Raw genomic sequence first — 22,142 nt, forward strand, 5'->3', positions numbered from 1 at the left:
TGCGTGTCTGGCCCCAGCATCCGGTTCTTCCCAGTGACCCCAGTCAGCCTCAGTGCATCAGACTGGGCAGGACCTCAGTCTCAGGACATAGCTCCTCTGTGTCCTCTGGACATTTGGTCCAGCCTCTGCTTGTGCGTTGCCATGAGGGGAGTTCACAGCCCATTTGGGGGCTCTTTACATCTGTGGGCCTCCTCTCTTTCCCAGGACCACCTGACCCCACAGTGGGTTGGGATGCTAGATGGGGGCAGGGAGGGGGCGGCCAGCCTCTCCACCTCTCTCTCCACACCCACCCTCATCCATCTTCCCTCTGCAATCAGGGAGGCCGTGGGGGGAGCCCACACAATGCCAAGCGGCAGGCTGCCCCTTCGTTAGTCTTAGCTAACAAGCTGTTTATGGGTGCGACATGACACCTGCTTTCTTCTTTATAACTTCAATAATTTATGGGCATATTAGCGGCCAGGCGCTGCCCTGGGTCCCAGCCAGACGGGATGGGGCGGCGATACAGCCGGGTTCCTCTGCTGATATTTACTCTCTCCCACCATCAATTATTAAGACGCTCTCCTTCATTTTTGCACATAATTACATGCGCCGTTATGGTTCGAACTCGCCTGCTCTTAATCCCTCTGGAGAGGGGCCCTGCCTGCCCAATAGGGCTGAGCTGGCTTGGGGACCCAGCTGGTTAGAGAACCCAGCACGCGGACACTCTCCCTACCTGGGAGAGAGATGGTGGCAGCCTCAGCGCCCCAGCCCCTTCTCAGCTGAGCTGGAACTGCCTTGGTCTTTGCTGGCTTCCATGGGGTCAGCTGTCTCTCCCCACCATCCCAGGGCCCTGCCTTTGCCCCTGGTGTTCTCTGTTGGAGTCCCATCCCCCACCTTCTGTCTGCTGGTTGACCCCTTACTCACTCTTTGGATTTCAGTTCCGCGATCATCACCTCCTGGTTATCTATCCCGCCTCCCTAGCACCTGCTCTGTGTGTGCACGACGCCCCATGCGTCCCTCACCTCAGTCTAGATTGCGCCGTGCTGTCTTGTGCAGGAGATCATGGGCTCTGGTGCACAGAGAAAGCAGTAGCATTAACTGAGGATATGAATGGGAGAATGGATGGATGAATGCCTTCACCTGCTTCATCATTAATGAGCCCATTGAAGCAACTGCCCCTCCCTCTCCTCCAGGAAACCTGTCCTGATTGCTCCAGCCACACACGTCTCTCTCTCCTCCCAACTCCTCCAGACCTTCCTGGGCTGGGCTGGGATCCCCAGAGGGCAATGAGGCCTGGACCCTTCCCATCTATGCCCCTAACACCAAACAGAGGGCAGGTCAAGGGTGGAGGGAGGGCAAATTCTGACAATCTTGGTTCTACTGTGTGATCTGGGGAAGTTGCTCACCCCCTTGATTATATGGGGATGATATTTCCTACCTTCCTGGGTTGTGGTTGAGGCTTACATGAGCTAATTTAGGAAAGCACCTAATATAGAGCCCAACATATTGTAGGTGCTCAAGCAATATTCCTTAACTTCAGCCACTGTCTGTGAATGGAGTCTGTGAAAACTGAACTGAACTGAACTGAATTGTGTTGAATGGAACCATTATTATTCACACCTCCTTTTGTCCATGTGCATATGTGTGTGCTTAGTTGCACCGACTCTTTGCAACTCTGTGGACTGTAGTCTGCTAGGGGCCTCTGTTTATGAAATTTTCCAGGCAAGGATACTGGAGTGGGTTGCCATTTCCTTCTCCAGGGAATCTTCCTGACCCAGGGATCGAACCTGCATCTCCTGCATTGACAGGTGGATTCTTTACCCACCGTGCTACCTGGGAAGCCCCCTCTTATCCATATCTTCTTGTTTTCAGTCTCTCCTAGCCAGCCCCAGACTTGGTTCATGGGGGCCTCTGCAAATATTTCAGATTGATTAATCAAGACTTTCCCAGCATCTCAATCCACACCTAGGAAGGGGGAGGCAGGGGGCAAGTCTCTCCCATGCTACAGAATAGACTGAGGCCTGAGAGGTAATGTGGCCTCCCCCAGTTTAGTGACAAAGTGAGGAACCAAGTCCTGGCGTCTCACTGGACTCCGGGAAAATCTCCCTGAAGGCCTTGTGCCTCAGTTTTCCCCTCTGTAAGGTGAAATAATAATAGAATGGACCCCATGAGGTTGTGGAAAGGATTAAATGAGTGACTTAGAACCACTGTGCTCATGGTAAATGGTCAGTATGGGGTTCAGGCCAACTCTACACCTCCCCTACCTTTCTCCCTAGAGGTAACACTCCCCTGGAGTCAGAGTTGTTCATTCTTATGCATGTGTTTATGCTTTTAAAAATATATATAGATACCCATACATCATTTACAGGGTTTGAGGCTTGTTTTTAAACCTTTTATAAATGGTACCATCTTTGATTTTTTTCCTCAACATTGTGTTTGTGAGAGTACCCACACTGACACGTGTAGCTCTAGCCTGTCCTTTTTGAATGCTGCATAGTATTCCACTGAGTGGTATACCACATTCTGTTCATGCCTTCTCCCTGTAATGGGCCTTTAGGGGATTCCTGATTTTTCACTATTACAAACACTACCCTTGGGATCATTCTTGTGCTTGTCTTCTGTGGAAGTGCTTCTCCAGGCTGTATACCCGGGAGGGGATTGTTGGGTCATAGAATGTGCATCTCCTCAACTTCACTAGATAACCACCTGGTTGCTGTGTCATTCTTCAACTTGACTAGCAGCAGGCACTTTTCCTGCATTATCTCAATGCCCCCAGCCATATTGGGAGAAAGGAATTTGTATGCCCACTCGACAGATGAAGCATGTATTAGTTATCTCCCCGTGCTGCATAACCAATCATTCCAAAACATAGAGGTTTAAAACAACAAATATTTATTTTCTCACAGTTTCTGTAGGTCAGGAATCCAGGTGAGCCTTAGTTGGGTACCTCTGGCTCGAGGTCTCTCACAAGGATACAATCAAGGTGTCCACGAGAGCATCGGCCACCTCAAGGTTGGGCTTGGGGAGGGTCTGCTTTCAAGCTTACTTGTGTGGCTACTGGCAAGTCTCAGGCCCTCCTGGAGTGTTGGGTTAGAGACATCAGTTTCTTTCCATTAACACTTCTCAGCAGGACAGCTATAACATGGCAGCTGGCCTTTGTCATAGTGAATAAGCAAGTGATGGAGAGAGAATACCCAAGATGGAAGCCACAGTCTTTCTGTAACCTAATCTCAGAAGTGACATCTCATCCCTTTGGCCATATTCTGTTCACTAGAAGTGGGTCAGTTAATTCAGCCCACAAGCAAGGAGAGGAGATTTCACAAGGACTGGGGAATACCAGAATACAGAGACCATTGGGGGACATTAGGAACTGCCTATCACAGGGCAGCTGAGGCTCAGAGAAGCAAAGTGACTTGCCCAGGGTCACACAGCGATTAGAGACAGAGCCAGGACCAGAACTCAAGGCTGCCTGGCTCTGGGGCTGGACGTCTTCCGAGCTGCCTTGATGCCTTTGGCTTAAGTTAATAACAGGTTCCGACTTAAGTTAATAAACAAGTCTCCTGCACAACAGAACTCAAGACAAGTGCTTAATAAATGGATTTGCTAATAGTGCTGTCTGTTTACACACATTAGCTCAAGTTCCCCCTGACATGATCTGCGGGGACAGCCAAGCCCAGGCTCTTGGGAGAAGTCTCTCTGCCAAGCCTGGAGCCTAGATTCCCAAAGAGCCAGGGAGTGTCCCTTTATACAAACTACTTTTTATATTTGCTTTTTGTTTTTGCTTTCAGTTTAATCATTTGGATATTGTGTGTGTGTGTGTTTGTGTGTGTGTGTTTAATGGAGTGCACGGCTTCCCTGTGTTCTCAAGGAGAGCTAACTTCAAGGTCAGGAACATGAATTATTCCCCTGGAGGGACTTCAGGGTGGACTGACGAGCCCCTTCACTGACTGGCCTCAGACAGATTTCCTGCATCTCCGTCATTATGGATGCAGCAGGCAGGCGCCAAGCTCAGTAGACTGAGGAGGGGCAGTCCCAGGACCTCATCTCTGCCGTGGGCTTCTGCCGTGGGCTCTCCGGGAGGCTTTGGCCTCCCCCAATTCTCAGTGCAGTTTCAACTAGTGGAGGCTTCTGCCCACATTGTTTCTAGACAAGTGAATGTCACTGATGCTGGAACATTTCCAAAGGAGACATGGGTGATGGAGGCCCCTGAGATGGGGGGAGGTGAGAATTGGGGATTCAAGAGTATCTATGCCCACCCCCCTCCATGCCTTGGCCCCCTTCTCCAGAGGAACCCATGGCTCCTTCCTGATGAATGGATTTCAGTTGAGTGTAATTTGCACGCACCAGACTCTCTGAAATCTGGGCTTGGGGCTCTCTGAGGAAACTGGAGGAGACACAGGATCAATCTCTGCCTTCAGGGTGTTCCTGATTCTTGGAGAATAAGGAACTCGGCCCAGGCTTCTCCTGATGGGAATGTGAAAGGGACCTTAGGGTAGACCCCAGTCTTTACAGAGGATGGGCTGAAGGGTCAGGAGGAGGGTAGACCCCTGTCTTTACAGAGGACGGGCTGCAGGGTCAGGAGGCAAAGCGCAGCCATAACAGTATGTATAATAACTATAAAAAGTACCTAAGTTTATCAAGCACCTACTGAGTGCCAGGCCCAGCAGCAAGTACAGGGTGTACATTCAGTCCTCCATATCCACAGGTCATATCCACAGACTCAGAAGGCCAGCTGTAAGGGACTTGGGCATCTGTGGATTTTGGTATCTGCATATTATCATGAGATCCTCACACCAGCCCATGAAATTGTCCTACTGATGAGCCCTGTCTTACAGAGGAGGGACTGAGGCTTAGAGAGGTGCCCAAGGATACAAAGGCCAGCTCAGAGCTGGAGACAGAGGGGCTCAGAGCAGGCTTCTGGAAGGAGGGGGCCACACAGTGCCCTGCCTTGGAAGGGGACAGGGTGAAAGGATTCAAGGAAATGGGTCTTGGGTCTAAGAATCTAAGAAACCTATTAATGATAAATAAGAGGATGTCCCAAGGAAGGGAAGGTGGGCTTTTCACATTCCTTCCCTTGGAGTCTTGGCCTCAGCCTCTACCCACGGTGGGTGTCCCTCCGTGTCAGCTAGCACATCTCCTCATCCAACTGAGCCAGCCACTGTGTAAATAAGTCCCCTGCATGCCAGCTGCCCCAGGCAGGACAGAGAGCTAGGGCACACCTGGACAAGTGACCTTGATTAAGTCCTTTCCCTTTTAGGTATCTCAGCCAGAGCTTCTGTCACATGTCTAGGTGGGACCCTGGAGTCCCTGAGTCCCTTCTGGCTCTTAGGGAAGGGCTGAAGAGAGAGCGGGAAGGTCTTAACCCTGGTCCCAGCTCCAGGCCTACCTCCTAGAGAGAACTTTCCTGCCAGCCCCCTCAGGTGTCACCCCACCCCTCAGCCCCTCCATAGCTGCGCCAGCATAGGGCTCTGACCTATGGATTTTCTGCCACTTCCTGATTCACTTCCCCTAGCCTGAGTCTTCAGGACTTCATTACACCAGCAGCCTCAGCAACCTCAACATGGAAGGCTGTGAGAGACTTGCAGGGCTTTCTAGGTGGCTCCTGGAGGCTACAGATCCCCCACCTTCTGGGCTTCAGCCTTCCAGGGACTCAGGGTCTTTTTTCAAGGAGCCCCCTCTTACAGCTTCATTCCACCCTCCCCATAGAACCCCCAAAACTTAGAGATCCCCCAGGCCAACTCCTTATTGCATAACTGGGGAGATGTGTACCCAGAGAAGGTGGTGACTCCCTCCAAGGTGACACAGCAAATGAATGAGTGCTCAGAATCAAATTTGTGGCCTTAAATGGGATACAGGGTCCAGCTGCTCCACAGGGACCTCCGGCTAGGTGCTGGCTCCAACCCACTTCCCCAGCCGTGCTCCATGCCCAGTGCCACTTGCCCAGCCCCCACCTGCCTCCCCGGCTCCTGGTCTCCTCCGTTTTTCTTACTAATTAGAGGTCTCAGCAATGACTCCACTGTCCCAGCCATTTTAGAGCTGTCATTAATTTCAAGTGCCTTCAGAAATAATCATCATCGTAAAACCCTGAGAGCTGCTGGGATGCAAGTGGGCAGGACCAGCACAAAGCTGGCTTGCTGGCAGGCCAATGTGTGCCACCCATTCCTGCCTGTGCCATGGGGGACTAGGTCCTGTCTGCTCAGCTTCCCAGAGTGGGGAGAGGAGAGCTTGTGCTCTGACACCGCACACACAAAGCTTTAAAGCCCAGCTCTACTTCTTATACAGAGTAAACCCGGACAAGTCACTAGCCCTCCCAGAGCCTCAGTTTTTTCATCTGTACAATGGGCATAGCAATCTCCATCTTGAAGTCAGATGAAGTACAGCTCAGACCCTAGCTCATAGTAGGAGCTCTATAAATGTTAGAGGCCTTGCCCCTCCTCCTGAGTCCCCTGATAAATTCCCAGCTTCTCCACTTTGCTGGGAGCACTCAGGCATCAGCAGGCTGACTCCTTCCAGCCATCAATTCCTGCGTGACTGGGACTTGCCGAGTTTTCACCCCGAAGCTGAGGTCTGCTGTGTGCCCACCCATAAGACGTGCTGTCTCAGGCCTGCGCTTGGGAGCTCCTAGTCTGAGGACAGAGAGGGAGGAGACTGGACTCATGCCTCTAAGGGCATTTCAGCCTGAGGAGGAGAGACAGGAATAGAAGCAAAGGTCCTAGTTTGGTCTTGCAATGCAGGTGGGAACCAGGGATAGGGCATGCCACGCAGGTGGACCGGTGAGGACCAAGGCTCGGAGGTGTGGGTGAGCACTGTTCAGCTGAAGCTACAGAGCGTGGTCTCTGGGTCTTGGACTGGGCCTTCCTAATCCACATTCTTCCTGGTCTTGGTGCCCCTAAGAGGACTGTGTTGGGGATCACCCCACGAGATAGGAGTGGAAAGATATCTGTTCCCAGTGACAGTCTCCCTACCCCATGGGGTCTCTGGTGACAAGGCCAGGGGTGTGTACTCTCACCAGGCCCAGGCTAGACCCTCAAAAAGGTCTTTTTCTAAATACTTCCTCCCAGAGCCTCCCCTTCCCCATCATTTCCACTGGTGAAATAATATAAGGAGTGCTGGGAAGGGTCATTTCTTCTAGCGAGAGGGAGGGGGAAGTGGCTTGGATACTGTTCATGTGGAGAACTAAGACTCTGGGGCAGTTTCTCGGAGATACACAGCACTTTCGTGGTCCCTGCTGTCTCCAAGGTTTAGAGGGACAATTGTGGGCCACCAGAAGACCTATCCCAGGACACCAACTTCCTCAGCCGGCACCTGGGGGGTGGGGGCGGGAGCGGTGGGCTCTCCCCCATTTCTCCGTCGAGATCACTGAGGCGGGGAGCAGGTGAGTCGGGGGCGGATAGAAGCCTTGGCCGCGCGGTGTCTGCGTCAGTCGCCGCACCAGGAATAGCCCCCGCCCCCGCCCCCGCCCCGCAGCGGGTCTGAGCGCCCGCCGGGTGCCTGGCAGAGCCTTTACGCAGGAGCTAGAGCGCGTCTATTCCTGTCGGGCTGGTGGGAGTAGGCGGCGCGGGAGGCGGGAGCTCGCGGGTAACTCACAAACAGCCGGGGTGGGGGGAGCTGGGGAGCCTGGGACGGGGGTCCAGGCAGCACAGAGTCGAGGGGCCGGGGAGTCGCCTGCTGGGCTGTTGAAGGGAAGGCGACTCCTGTGTCGCCTCCTTTCTTCCCCTCCCGCCTTTTGTAGGTCCCTCTGCCGAGCCTGCCCCCTGCTGGTTTTCTCGGAGCCCCCGAAAGCGATTCAGATTCCCTTTCGGGCTTTACTAGCTGTTCGACCTCACGAAATGACAGAACCTCTCTGAGCCTAGGTTTCCTTCTTTTTGTCACAGGGGGAACCACAGCGCCTCCTCCCAGGGTTGTTGGAGGATGAACGCAGAGTGCACAGCACAGCGTCCTCACTTGCTAGGAGGGGCTTCAGCTAGGCCTAGGATGTGGATGGACACGGAATACAGCAGATGGTTCTGCAGGCAGGACTGTTCAGAGCTGTGGTGTGGCCGTGAGCCTGAGAAGGATCCAAACTCTGTTTAGCTAGAACAGGTCTGTGCAACTCTCTGGGCTGTGTGTGAGGCTGAACAGTGGAGAAGCAAGATGGTGCTGAGGGTAGGGGGACACTGGTGGCCCCATCATGCTAGCCAGGTAACTGCAGTGAATGTCGGAATCCATGGGGAAGGAGGTGAGGTCCCAAGGGTGGTAGCCCATTCTGCAGGCTTTCCCTAGACACCTCCACCAGCCGATTCTCTGTATCTGCCGGTCAAGGAGGACCTAGATCTTTGAGGAGAGGTCCCATTCCTTGGGCCTATTCGAGAATGCGCCTCAATTCAGGATCCCCTGGACCTTTGGGGAGCGGTATGGGGGACAGCCAAGACAAGCCTGAGGCTCTGCGTTGCCCTCTGCTGGTCTCTGGGTGCAGTGCCCGCGGCCCAGCGGTCTGCTGCCCTCTGCTGGACAGGAAGCCAGGCTGGGCGGGGACCCAGGCTGCAAAAGAGGGCGCGAGACCTAGCTCTGGGTAGCCGCCGGGCTAGCGCGCCTTCTCCGGGGTCCCCTGGAGCTTCCCGGCAGCCAGGATGTAGGCTCTCCGGGGATGCGCAGACAGTTCCGAGAAGAGGGGACAAGGCGCAGGCAGGACTGAGGCTCCTGGCCTGACCCTTCCCACGCCGTCCTCCAAACAACCCTGGTCGGGGGGAACCTTGCTGGTTCACGTGCTTGTGTCGGTTCCCCATGGCAGTGTGCAGTGACCCCAGTGAACACGTGTGAACACACTCACGCGCTCCCAAGTACACGCAAGTAGCCACACGCGAGGGTGCGCACACACACCTAAGAGCACCGCAGATGGGACTCCCCGGGGCCCCGCTGGCCCGGACCGGGAGGGGCGCGGCCGTGTGCTGGGCTGGAGCACGGAGACGCTGCCCGCCCCCCCGGACCCCGCCCAAAGCTGACGCGTCCCTAGCTCGCGCCCCCTTGCCAGTTTCGCTGCCCCATCCGAGCAGGGCGGTGGTCGGGGCGCTCCTCGCTCTCCGCCCCCTTTTCTGAAAGGAGCTGAGCTCCCCACCTTACCTCCCCTCTCCCTCGGTTTTGCGGCCGCGCCTTCTCCTCCCCCGCCCGGCTCCCGCCGCTCGCTCTCTCCCTCCCTCCCTCGGTCCCTCCTCCCTCCCTGGCTCGCTCCTCGCTGCTCGCGCTCCCTCCCCGCGCCGCGGCAGAGCGCGGAGCCAGGGCGGGAGCCGGCGCGGGAGCCGGAGCGGGCGGCCGGCGACAGCGCAGGCGGCGGCGGCGGCGAGTCGTGGTCCCGGTCCCGGAGCGCGCGGAGTCCCCACCCGCGCCGCTCCGGCTCCTCTCCGGACGCGGGGCTCCTAGCAGCATGCGCGGCCGCTGCCCGCCGGCCTCAGCCCTGGCCCCGGCCCCGCTGCGGAGCGCGCCCGGCCTCGACCCCGGCCCCAGCGGCAGAGGTGGTGGCGGCGGCGGCGGCTCCAGGCCGGCCCGGGGCGCAGAACTAGACTCGTAGAGCCCGCGTCGCGCGTTCTGAGCGCACCCGCCCCTCCGCCCGCGGGGGCCGCGGCCTCCCGCCACCCCACTCCCGGGCCCTTGCGCGGCCCCGGCTTGGCTGCCGCCCGCGTGGGGCAGACAGACGGACGGCTAGCCCCCCGAGGGCGGCGGACTGCCGGGCGGAGGTGTCGGGCAAGGAGGAGGAGACGGAGGAGGGGGCTGGGCAGGGGCTGGGGCCTGGCGAGGAAGACATGCGATTGGTGACCGAGCCGAGCGGACGGACGGCGCGCCCGAAATGCAGGTGAGCCCGGCGGCCGAGGCCCAGCCCCGAGTAGGCAGCCCCGCGACGAGCGCCCCTGGGGGCCGCCGTCGGCCCGGGCTGTGCCCTCTTGGGTCTGTGGGGCACCCTGGCGTCTCCCAGACCCGCTTCGGGGTCTCAGATCTGACCGCCCCTCTGAAGCCGCAGAAATGAAGCTTTCCCGCTCCTCACACCGCAACAAATTCCAGGTTGGCTAGCTGGGATCCCGGAGCTAGGGAGGGGTCCCCGTCCTGCTCGTCCTCTGTCCCTCCTCCCATCCTGAGCACTGGGCGTCCTGGAAGGTAAGCCCCCTGCTCAGCGTTGGGTGGCTGCCTCTTACCATAGACCCCAGACACCCCCAGGAAGCCCGAGCCTGCTCCAGGCACCCCTGTGGATGTCGGTGGATGCAGGTCAGGGACCAGGTTTCTCCACGGGTAGGGACCGGGCTGGGCGCCACCTGGCTCCCCTAATGGTTAGGAGCAGACCCTTTCCAGCTCCTGCCCAGTGAGGGGGAGGAGAGGGGAGACCGGGGGTTAGAGGAATGGAGGAGAGGGAGTTGGGGTAGAGGGGGACCCAGGAACCATTGAAGGGCCTCCCCTTTGTCTTCAGCCCCAGCTTCTCACTTCCCCTGCCCCACTTTTCATTCTGAAGCACAGATGGTGGCAGGTAGGACCCGGCTGAGAAGGAAGGGGCCTCCTTCTCTCCCCCCACCTCTGTAAGGTGGGCTGTGGGCTTCCTACTCCCCTGGCACCTCCAGGTGGATCCCAGGTAGAGGAGGGGTGGGGCCAGGCCCAGTGGGCAGTCCCCTCCTGTCTCTTGCTCTGAGTCTCAGCCCAGCTCCATCCAGCCCTGGTTGTGCCGGCATCTCCTCTTTGTTCTCAGAGGTCCTGGGGTCGGGGTGGGGGAGTTGGGGCATCTGGGAGGTTGGCAGCAGCTCTGCCCCAGAGGGGTAGAAGGGCAGGAAGCCCTGAGGTGGGGGCAGTACCATCTGGGCAAGCCCCTTCCCTGCCAGCCAGCCCTCCATCAGTCCTCCTCTGCTCTCGGAGCCGGAGGGTGCACAGCCCTGCCTGGCCCGTGGCTCTGGCTCAGCCCTGCTGGTCATTATGCCAATGGCTTCAGCACCGGTGCCTCCCTTGCCAAGGAAGCAATAAGCCCGGGCATCCAGGCTTCCCCACACCCAGCGAGGAGTGCTGTGCGGGAAGGGAGGGTCAGCTGCTCCCAGACCCTTTGTCCTTGTATGGCTAGGAGGGGCTGAGTGCTCACACCTCTGGGAAGGCACCAGCACCTGGTCTGCTGGGACAGCTTGCCTGCCCTTCCTGCCTTCTCCCCATGGCCTGAGGCAGGAGACAGGGATTAGGGGGCAGGAGGGAGAGGCCAAGAACTCAGAACCCAGATAGGGGCACTGGGCAGCACCCAGCAGCCCCTCCTGGAAGGAGGCTTAGCAAAGGCGAGGGCAGGCCCTTTGTGGTATTCTTGTTGTCTCCACCCCCTTCCCCGCTCCCTGCCAATTCAAGTGTGAGGTGGGCTTTGGGCAGGGCTTGGTCAAGGTGGCAGTACTTTCCTGTGCCTGGAGTTAGAGTGGGTTCCCAATACAAGGGGCCAGGTTTGGGGGGATGGCTGGTTGCTCAGGGCCAAGGTATCATAGTCTGTGGGCCAAGGGCAATAGAGAGACCACTCTACCCTTGCAGTAATCTTCTTTGATCCTAGGGATCAGTTTCTCCATCCCCTGCCTCTGAGCACCCATTTTTCCTATACTAGATATTATTTTCTAAGACCCAAAATTCCAGCGGGATACCAAAGAGAAAAAAAAAGTCTTGTGAGGGTGGGTCATTGTTCAGCATAAAGCCAGACAGGATCCCTGGTACCAGTGATGGTTCATCTGGTCTGCTCTCTGGGTGCCACCCAAGCAAATGGTGAGCAGGTGATGACTGGGTCTGGAGGGTGGAGAAATGCATTCCGGCTGAGAAATGCAGTAATGCAGTGCAGTAATTTGTACAGGGTCCTGTGGAAGCATGAGGCAGTGTGTCAGATGGAGGGTTGAGGAAGTGGGTCCTATGGGGCTAGAGAAGGGCCAGGGAGGCCATAGGTAGTGGTAGTTTCAGAGCCAGAGCCTTGGTTTTGCTGGCTGGAGTTTCTTAGTTTAACTCTCCTGTGTGTAGCACTCTGTGGAAGGTTGGTGGCCCCTGGGACCCCCCGCCTCCTGATGACTACCTACTGATGGCTCTCTGTCCCATTCTCACCAGTCCCTTTACATATCCCCCCATCGCCTGGCTTGCTTCAGCATTTCTACCTAGAAGGCCTTCTCTTCTCCTGGCCTCTCCTCTAGGAAGCCTCCCTGACTGCTCCCCATCACTGACCGTCTTCCCCCAGTCACCCACAGTACCTGGTTTGTACCTAATATTGTACCAATTCATCCATACTTTTATTCTGTCCTGGCTGAGATGCCTGCTCTAGATGAGCAGGCTGAGATGCCTGGACTAGACCCTCCCATGGCCCCCATGGATTGCCTTGAACACTCCGGGCAATCCTGTACCCATCCCCAGGGCTCCCCTGCCTGGCCTCTGGGATAGGGAAGATTTTGGGAGGCAGCAGGGAGCAGCTGCTTCTGGTGGCCAAAACTACCTGGAGGAGACACAGTATCTTCAGCCTATAATGGATGGGCAGAGGTAGGTGATGTCAAGGATGCCCCAGGCAGGGTATTCAGTAGCACACATAGGTATTCAGAGAAGGATGGGATTTGTTCCTGGGAGGCTGCGGCAGTCAGGGGTCCTCGAGGAAGACAGAGGGGCTGGGTATCTGTTGAGGGAATAGAAGATTTGGCAGAGACATAAAGAGCAGGATTCTAGAACCAGGGACAGTTTTTTGGTAGAAAGAGTGTGGGAAGGCAAGTTCATTTCCAAATGCATTTGAAGCATGCTGCCCTTTGTTTATGTGTTGAATGACTCTCCTTGGTCTCTGTGGACCCAGTAGAGCTGTTCTGACTACAGTCCTCTCCTCGTGTGTGTTCAATTCCTTCAATGTCATTTTATAGTGAGTGAGGCTGTTGAGTTTGGTCCCTGGAAGCAGATGCCTGGGTTCAAATCTCAGCTCTACCACTGCCTACCTCTGCGACTCTGAGCAAGTTATTAATACTTAATCTTTGGGGCCTTGGCCTCCTTATCCATAAAGTGAGGATAACAGAGGGCCATTATGAAAACTAAGTGTGTTGATATATGCAAAGCATTTAGAAGAGTACACAGTAAATTCTCCAGAACTGCTAGTTACTCCTAGTTTGTATCAGTGATGTACTCTCTGTCTTAGCCTTGTAGGTGGTACAGAGATTTGATTTTATAGCTAAGAAAAAAAGGAGAGCCAGAGAGGCAGAATGACTTGCCCCCAAATCCCCAGCTTACAAGCATGGGGCTCAGTCTAGAAAGCCTCCTTCCTGACCTCTGGTCTGGGATTCTTGCTCACTGGTCCAGGCATGGCCTGTTAATTAGTTAACATACTTAGTATCACTACTACTACTACTACTACTAATATAATGAATATCATGACCCTCCTCCCAACCTGAACACTAACATTTTAATAACGATATACATCTACTATGTTTCTTCTCACCTCATCCCTTGGCAACCACTACCCTAAAAGATCTATTTAGTATTCCCTTGCCTTTTAAAAATCATAGTTTAATATAGAGAAGTTGTTCTGCTTTAGTTATTTTTGAACTCTGTAAAAGGAACATGAAACTGTGCCGTCCTCTGGAATTTGCTTTTTTCTTCAATATTGTATGCCTAAGCTTCATCTATATTGTTGCAAATAATGATAGATGTAGTTCATTCATTTTCACTGGTGCATAATGTTCTGTTGTTTGTATTTATTCTTCAGTATATTTATCCTTCTTCTATTAATGGGCATGTGGGCTGTTTCCCTTTTTGCTTTTACAAACAATACCATGGTGAACTTTCTGGTCCCTTCCCCAAGACAACATGCAGAGCATCTCTGGGGGCACACAGCTAGGAGCAGAATTGCTGGACTGTACGTCGTGTTCAGTGTCAGCTTTACTAGGAGATGTGTCACAGTGTTTCCCAAATTGGTTGGGCCATTAATGCCTCCCCCAGCAGGAGATGAGTATCCCCATTATTCCCTGCACTCACCCACACTCAATATGGCCAGACATCTTTAAAAAAAACTTTTATTTATTTTTGGCTGTGTTGGGTCTTCATTGCTTTTGTGCAGGCTTTTCTCTAGTTGTGGTGAGTGGGGGCTACTCTTCGTTGCGGTGCGAGGGCTTCTCACTGTGGTGGCTTCTCTTGTTGCAGAGCACAGGCCTTCTTACAGGGACGTCCCAGACATCTTGAATTTTACTGACTGAATGAGTGTAAAACAATCTTATGTTATGGCCTTGATTTGCATTTCTGAAATTCACAGTTCTAGTGTATGAAATGGGGGTTGAGATGGGCAACCGCCGGTGTGTAATGGATGCTCACTAAGCAATCATTCCCTTTGTACCTCAGTTTCCCCAGGAATTGAGATGTTGTCTATACAAACCTCGGACTCAGGGATGGGGAAGAATAGTCAAGGAGTTCTCCCCAGTGGGTGAGAATGAAGGAGGAACAGGAAGCTCTCAAGTCCCTGCAGATTTAGAGCCAAAGGAATTCTAGTGGCACTGTGTTCACCCACCGGATGGGCAGGGGTGGTCCCAGCTTGACAGGGAGAGGGAGAGTTTGCTTCATTATTTTAACAATGCAGAGCCCCCTGACAAACCCCTGGCACCTGGTGTGGCGCTTGGCCTGGGTGAGTGCTCAGTAAGAGTTTGGTGACCCGAGGAATGAACTCATGTATGTTCGTTCCTCCATTCCCACCTCCTTGCGAAGTCCTCCCTGATTGCCCCTGCCCACTGAGCGAGTGAGGGATGGCTGAACAAGGTGGTTCCTGGGCATTTGCAAGGCCCTCAAGCCCCTGCCTCCCCTCAGGGGCTGAGCCGTCCAGGGATGGCAAGCTAATTTAGAGCTGCTCCCTCTACCAGCCTGGTGCACCAACAATTGATTCCTTACCGCTTTCCCCGCCTGGGCCCAGGCCCCTGGAGCTGGTTAGAGACAAGCGACGGGGCTGGCGGAATAATTATGCCTATTTCATGTGACACCCAAATTGATTGCCGCCAGGGTGACATTACCAGGGCATTGTTCCTCGTCTCCAACCTCTTATTACATGTTATTAGGGTGTGTGGTGTGTGTGTGTTTTTCTATTTTTTCCCATTTTGGGGAATTAATCTCTCTCTGCCACCTCCTCTGCTTCCCTCTGCAGAGAACCAGCTCATGGCTCCCGGAGTGGGTGGGGGCCTGAGCAGCAGGCTCCCTCTGTCTGGTCCAGCCCAGGGCTGCAGTTGCAGCTGGGAACCTGGCCATGTCAGCTCTCTTGACTAGGTGTAAGGTGGGGGTATCTCAGAGCTAAGAGGGGCTGCTGAGGTGTGGGCCCAGCAGAGAAGACTTCCTGCAGTGTCTCTGGTCCACAGTCTCTGCTTGCATACCTCTCATGACAGTCTGCTCATTCATTATCTACCGAGGCACATCTTCCAGGCTGAGCCTTCTGATCTCCCATTTGATTTGTTATTCTGAGCTGAATGGGGCTTCCCCGGTGGCTCAGCAGTAGAGAATCTGCCTGTGATGCAGGAGCCACAGGAAACAGGGGTTCCATTTCTGGGTTGGGAAGATCCCCTGGATGAGGGCGTGGCAACCCACTTCAGTGTTCTTATCTGGAGAATCCCCATGGACAGAGGAACCTGGTGGGCTACAGTCCATAGGGTCACAAAGAGTCAGACATGACTGAAGCAACTTAAGTGTGCATGCACTGACCTGAATAGACCTCCTCTGTGACTCCACGCAGGGTCTTGGCTCCACCCTATGGGCCTGCACTGGGCGCTTTGCACCCTCTGCTTTGCAACCTGAGAGATTTGCAAAGATGCCCAGGCCCTCCCAAGTTTGGGCTTCTCATGAATGCGTAGCCAGGTGATGGCATCAGATGTGACTGGGCAGAACTTGATACTGAAATTAGTATATATACTGGGTTGGGAAAATAGACTTTGGCAAGAGGTTGGCCAAGATTCAGTTGAGCAGAGAGGGCTTTGAACAGTCAGTGCCAAGAGAAGGCAAAGGTTTTTATTTATAGTTTGCCTGTCCCATGTTATAAATACCTCACTGGACCTTGGTTTGTGATGTACTAGGAGGTGGTTTTTAAGTCTTTTCCAGGGCAGAATAAACGCAAACTTTCATCTGTCCCTGACCTGGCCACACCATGAATGGAGAGGGTAGGGTGTTGAGGAGAGACAGTGGCTGCCCTCAGGAAGCCGGGCCTCTTCGCTAACCCCAACCCCGAGGTGCTGTGGGAACTTGGACAAGTCACTGATGCTCTCAGGCCTCAGTTTCTTCACCTGAGTGATGGTCTCTAGAGTTATCATGTCTCTCGAGTTAGACAAGCTCAGAGACCTTTGGCAGGTGAATTAACGGCCTGGAGCCTCAGTTTCCTCATCAGTAAAATGGGGCTAATGGTACTTCCATCATAGAGTATGTGGTGAGGGTTGGTGGGTCCGTCTGCAAAGCATTTAGTTGATGTGCTGCATATAAATGTCTCTTCCCTTCCTTCTCCTTGAATTCTCTGCCCCCAGCCCTGTGAGAGCACTTTCAACCCTGCCCTCCTCTTTTCTAAATGAGGAGTTTAGGGTCTCAAGACATAAAGCCACTTGCCTGCGACTGTGTAGCTCAGGAGCCCTGAACCTGATTTGGAGAGAGGCAGTATATGAGAATGGTCAGGACCACCTATGGTCTAAGCGCCTCAGGCCTAATTCCAGCTTTGCCATTTACTGTAATGGGCCAAGTTGCATCACCTCTCTGTGCCCCAGTTATTTAATCTTTAAAACGAGGATAATAATACCACCCTCATAGGATTGTTGCGAAGCGAAAACAGGCTCACATTTGAGTTTATATCATGTTAGCTTTATGACCTGGAGCAAGTTACAGAACTTCTTTGTGACCTTGAGCGAGTTACACAACTTCCTTGTACTTCTATCTTTTCCATCTGCACAATGGCAACAATAACAGTATCTACCTCAACAGGTTGTGGTGAGGAGAAATTAATTTTCCTAGGTAAAGTACTTAGAATAATGCCCAGCACACCAAAAGCCCTCTATTAGGGTTTTTCCAATCGTCATCATCATCATCATCATCATTTTTATGAGGTCTCTGACCTTCAGACCCCAGTTAGATCCACCACTTCCCTCAGCTCTCCTGTCTCCACCCTTGGTTTCTCAGGCTGTGACCTCCCCACTCTCTCAAACCCAAGGCTGGTGACCCTCCCAGGGAGGGACTGACTGATTTTCAGACCTCCAATGCCTGAAATGCACCAGCCTGAGATGTTCCTAAGGTAGACGAGCCTCCAAGACTGGAGCACTGGGAGAGGGCCCTGGGTGCCCCACAAAGCTGGGGCAGGGGGCGGCGCTGAGGGGAGGGGAGGCATGCGTGTCCGCTAAACACCTCCCGAGGGGCCCCTGGCCTGGGCGGTGGAGGGGGCCCAAGTCCTTCAGGGGCACCTTCCTGTCCCTGAAGGTCTGAGTGGGCATCCAGGCCTGGAAAGAGATGGGAAGGGAGGTTTGGGGGTGCGTGACCTGCACTTTCCTTGAGCCCCATGGGGCCACCACATGGGTGCTTTCCTGACCCTCCTAGATTCTGGGATAGCACCGGTCCAACCAGGAGTGCTGTCCACTCAGGCAGGCCCGCCGCAGACAACACGGAAGCTTCCCAGAATCAGCAGTTCCCTCCTGCCTCCCCCAGGCCGGCTCTCTCACCTCGGAACAACCCTGTGGAAGGACAGACAGAGTCCAGGGTGGTCCAGGACTCACCCAAGACCACACGGTAGGGCAGGGTGCCCTGGCCAGAGCCCCGGCTAGGGACCTGTGAGCCCAGGACTGTTAGCCCACCCAGAAGTGGCCCTGCCTCACCCTGGCTCCTCCCCACCCAGCCAGCAGCTCCCGGATGGCAAAGCCTATATATAGAAGCCTTTAAACACGAAGATGCTCTGACAATTAAAATTCATAATTTATCCCGCAAATGGCCTGGGGTTGTGAGCTGGCCGGAAGGCTGGCAGCTCTCGAGACCAGCTGTGCTTGGTAGGGTAGGCGATGGGGTGGGCAGGAGCGTCCCTCCCTTAGGTGGCACAGTGTTTGTCCAGGGCCATACAGGGGCAGCTGCCCTAGCAAATGGGCAGACAGCCACACTGTGCCCAGGCAGCACCCTCCAGCCTGGCCGTGGCTGAGAGGCCAGGTGAGCACCTTTGGGAGAGGACTGAGTTTTCAAGTGTACCTGGGAGATGGGCCAGTGGCAGTGGCGGGAGGAGGGGCTGCAGGCACAGACACCCACACAAGCCACACATAGGTGCCTGCACACACACACACACACACACACACACACACACACACACACACACACACACACATCCTGGGGGCCCAGCAACTCTTTGCTGGAACTAAGAGCAAGAGGAAAATAAAGAATTATACACGACAAAGGACATGACCTCAATTTTCTTTCAGGTTGATTTTTCTCTCCCATGGAGGTGGCAGCTGAAAGAGGAGAGGGAGAGGGAAAGGGTGGGCTGACCCACCCAGGAGGAGACAAATGGACGGATGCACAGCTGAGGTTCAGCTGCGTGCCCGCCAGCCTCAGTCGGTCCCGATTTCTCCTGCCAGAGCTCAGCCTGGGTGCTCACCCCTCCTCTCAGAGTTTCCTGTGTCCCCACCCCCTTGTGCCAGGAGGCAACCCTTGCCCTCCTCTGGCTCTCAGCAGAGCCCTGCAGGATTAGACTGGCCAGGGAAGACCAAGTTCCCCCCATTAGCAGCTCACACCTTAAGCCATTATCAGCCATTCACACCTCAGCAGGGATTAGCCCTGGAAAGGCAGAATGGAGGATCTTTAAAAGGAGTCCAGGGACCTGGGTCAGGATTTGGGGTAGGAGAGAAGCAATTAGGAGCCCTCAGATGCTCTCAAAGGTTCCAGGACATCAGTCGCCTCCAACCTGCACATCTTTGCCCTCACCGTTCTCTTGGCTGAAAATGCCACCCCTCCTGCCCCCAACTTGGCCGGTGGAAATGTGTCTGGGGTTCAGCCTGACATCTCCCTGAGGCCTCTATAAAGAGCTGAGACCAGAGTTGGGAGCTGTCCTGGGAAGCTGGCCCAGCAGCTGTAGTGGGAGCGGGAGGCCCTCTGTCCCTTGAAGCTGGGCCTGGCACTCCTGAGCTGTATCAGCCCCAGCCCTGCACTGTGGACTCTCCATCTGGGGGACCCAGAAGTGGGGGTGCAGCAGAAGCTCCAGCAAAGGGAGAAAGGGACAGAGGTCAGCACACCAGCAGGGCCTGGTGCAGGGGGCACCTGAGATCCAGAGGGACCCCCCCCTCCGGAGGTGATCACTTCTTCCTGGGGACTTGCAAAGAGCAGCTTGGGGTGAAACACCCCTGAGCTGGATTCTGAAGACTGAGTGGGAGACCTCCAGGCATAGGCAGATGGTCTACCACTGCTGTGGGAAAAGGCCCCAGGATGGTGCGACCCTCGGGGGCCTTCCAGATGGGCCTCACTCCAGCCCCACATTACCCCACTTTCAGCCACGTGGTCATGGCTGCCTCTGAATGGGCACGCTTACCACAAATGTGCTCTATCATTTCATGAAATGGATCCATCTACTCTGTGTCCTGGATCTGAAGGCAAAGAAGGGACTTCAGAGAGGCAGGGACTTGGGGACAGGGCAAGTCACGAAGAAGCTAGACCTTGCCCTGCCTCCAACCTTCTGTGACCCAGCATAAGTCCCTTTACCTTTCTGAGTAACCAACCCACCTCAAGGTGTGGTGGTGGGAACAGGATGTGCCCATAGCCCAAGACTTTTGACCAGGTGGAGCTAGTGGTAAAGAACCTGCCTGCTAATGCGGGAGATGTAAGAGAAGCGGGTTCGATCCTTAGGTGGGGAAGATCCCCTGGAGGAGGGCATGGCAAACCACTCCAGTACTCTTGCCCGGAGAATCCTATGGACAGAGGAGCCTGGTGGGCTACAGTCCATGAAGTTGCACGGAGTCAGACACAACTTAGCATGCACCCAGGAAAGGGGAGTAGAGTGGAGCGGGGACTGAGGTAGACTCTCTGAAGCCCTCAGTCTCCTGTCCCAGGTCTGTCTCCTTCTTCCTTCCCTCCTGCTGCAGACCCAGCCTGAGGAATGTAGGGTGGCAGGACAAGACAAGACAGTACATAACAGCCTCATTCCTCAGTGAGGGAGCAACCTGTCACAGCTTCCCCGGGTCACACAGCCAGGCTGAGGACCCAGGGGGCCAGGCAACCCGGGGAGGCAGTGGGCACCTCCGAGGCGAGAGATCTCATGTCTGCGTGTGCTGGGGATTTCCCTGCGGTCCCTGAGGAACACTGAGTGGGAACACCATGAAATATTGATACTGTAAACCAAAAATAACTGAACCTTCTCTCCTGTGCTGCAGTTGACCCCAAATTAGGCGAGATTCTAGCATAGACAGTGGCAGCAGGCAAAGGAGAATGGTACAGTGGGGAAACACTGAAAAAATTCAGTGTGTTCAACATACCATTTTCTGAAAGTTGGGGAAAGGGCTTTGTCTGATTTAAGGAGCAAGGTCGTACCCCACTGGGTCAGCAGGTAAAAAAATCCACCTGCAATGCAGGAGACCCAGATTCAATCCCTGGGTCGGGAAGATCCCCACTCCAGTGTTCTTACCTGGGATATCCCATGGACAGAGGAGCACAGCGGGCTACAGTCTATGGAGTTGCAAAGGGTCTGACACAACCGAGTGACTAAGCACACCGACACATGGACACAGATGTGCCTATATTCAGCTACCTAAGTTCTAGTGCCTTCCCTCGGCCTTGCACTGCTAGGATAAGCCCGCCCCTCCTCTGGCTCTGGCCCGGCCTGTGTGTCTGAAAGAAGTCCTGTTTCACTCATGGTAATTCTTGGCACAGGCAGCCTGACCCGCAGGAACAGGAGACTTTGCTGCCTCCTGGCTTTGGAGCCAAGTCAGAGTCAGAGGTATTCCCTTTTGGAAGCCTCCACCTTCCTCATCTGTAAACTGGACAAGAAATATCTCTTTGAACGCTAGGTGAGGGGGTTTCTAAGACAGTGTGGATAAAGCCTAAAACCTGGCCTGTAGCAGGTGGCCTGCAGCTGCTAGTCCCACCCCTTCCCTAAGTGCAGACGTCTGATCAGTTTCCGTGGGTCAGGCTGGGTGTGTGGTGGTGGCATGCCCACAACCCCAGGGGCCTCAGATGCTGCCTTAGGAGACAGAATGACCCCTGATGTCCCTCAGGGGTTTTCCAAGTCCACCCAAGGGTCATCCCATGCCTCTTCAGTCTCCACCAGCTGCTCCCTCCAACCCTGAGCCCCAGGATGTGTGCTTAGTTGCTCAGTCGTGTCTGACTCTTTGCAACCCCATGGACTATAGCCCGCCAGTCTCCTTTGTCCATGCAGATTCTCCAGGCAAGAATACTAGAATGGGTTGCCATACCCTCCTCCAGGGGATCTTCCCTACCCAGGAATCAAACTGGGGTCTCCTGCACTGCAGGTGGATTCTTTACCAGCTGAGCTAGCAGGGAGCCCCAGGCGGACAGCCCCAGTGGGAGGCCCCAGCTAGGGATGCCACCCTCAAATAGATCCTTCCAGCCCCTATAGAGCTGCAATTTGGGGTCTGAGCCCCTACTGCTCTTCATTCCCTACATGGGTTTGAAGATATTGTTGACTTGCTAGCTGGAGAAGATCCAACTTCTGTGAGGGAACCCCGGCATCCACCCCTCACCCCCCCACACCCCCATACTGCATGGCTGGGGAAAGGGCAGAGAGGGGAGGAGTCCTGGTGTGGGGAGCAAGAGAGCCGGACCACATCTGCCCCCGATGTGAGTGGCAGGCGGCCCTCTGCAGCACAGGTCTGACGGCGCGGCCACCCCCACTGCTTTGGGGTTGGGAGGACACAGATAGGCTGCTGTGGGCTCTCCTCTGCCTGCCCACTTGCCAGCCTTCCATGTTCATTTCCTTTGTATTTATTGGGCCAATTTTTAAACTCTTGCCCTTGTGCGAAGCCCTTCAGGGGGCAAGGATCCAAAATAAAACACTGATTAAAATGTATAAAACACTTCTCCTGGGCTGCTGCAGGAGTAACCAGCAGGATTGATGGTGCCAGGGCAGGTGGGAGCAGCGTGTTGCTCACTCAGCAGGTTTGGTGACCCCCTCAGACACCAGCCTGCCAGCATCCCTTGATGACAGAGACCCCGCGGGGGTGTTAGATGGGGAGACCAGGCCCAGTGTGCTGTGC

At 54.9% G+C, this 22,142-nt stretch overlaps 1 protein-coding gene across 4 annotated transcripts in view; it reads left to right on the forward strand.

Annotated features, from left to right (window-relative positions):
* The window catches only part of LINGO1 (leucine rich repeat and Ig domain containing 1), a 215,501-nt gene that overhangs the window by 187,932 nt on the left and 5,427 nt on the right, over positions 1-22,142 (forward strand). The window contains exon 1 of one of the 4 annotated variants that reach the window (XM_081549519.1): positions 9,210-9,805. The exons of the other annotated variants lie outside the window; for them this stretch is intronic. Coding sequence (XP_081405645.1) covers positions 9,800-9,805 — 6 coding nt within the window. The 5' untranslated portion in view covers positions 9,210-9,799. Of the gene's footprint in view, positions 1-9,209; positions 9,806-22,142 lie in introns of those variants that run through there. 4 annotated transcript variants of the gene reach the window in all.

The sequence above is a fragment of the Giraffa tippelskirchi genome, chromosome 12, assembly GCF_054371585.1.
Source record: "Giraffa tippelskirchi isolate mGirTip1 chromosome 12, T2T-mGirTip1v1.2.pri, whole genome shotgun sequence".
Lineage (NCBI taxonomy): Eukaryota > Metazoa > Chordata > Mammalia > Artiodactyla > Giraffidae > Giraffa > Giraffa tippelskirchi.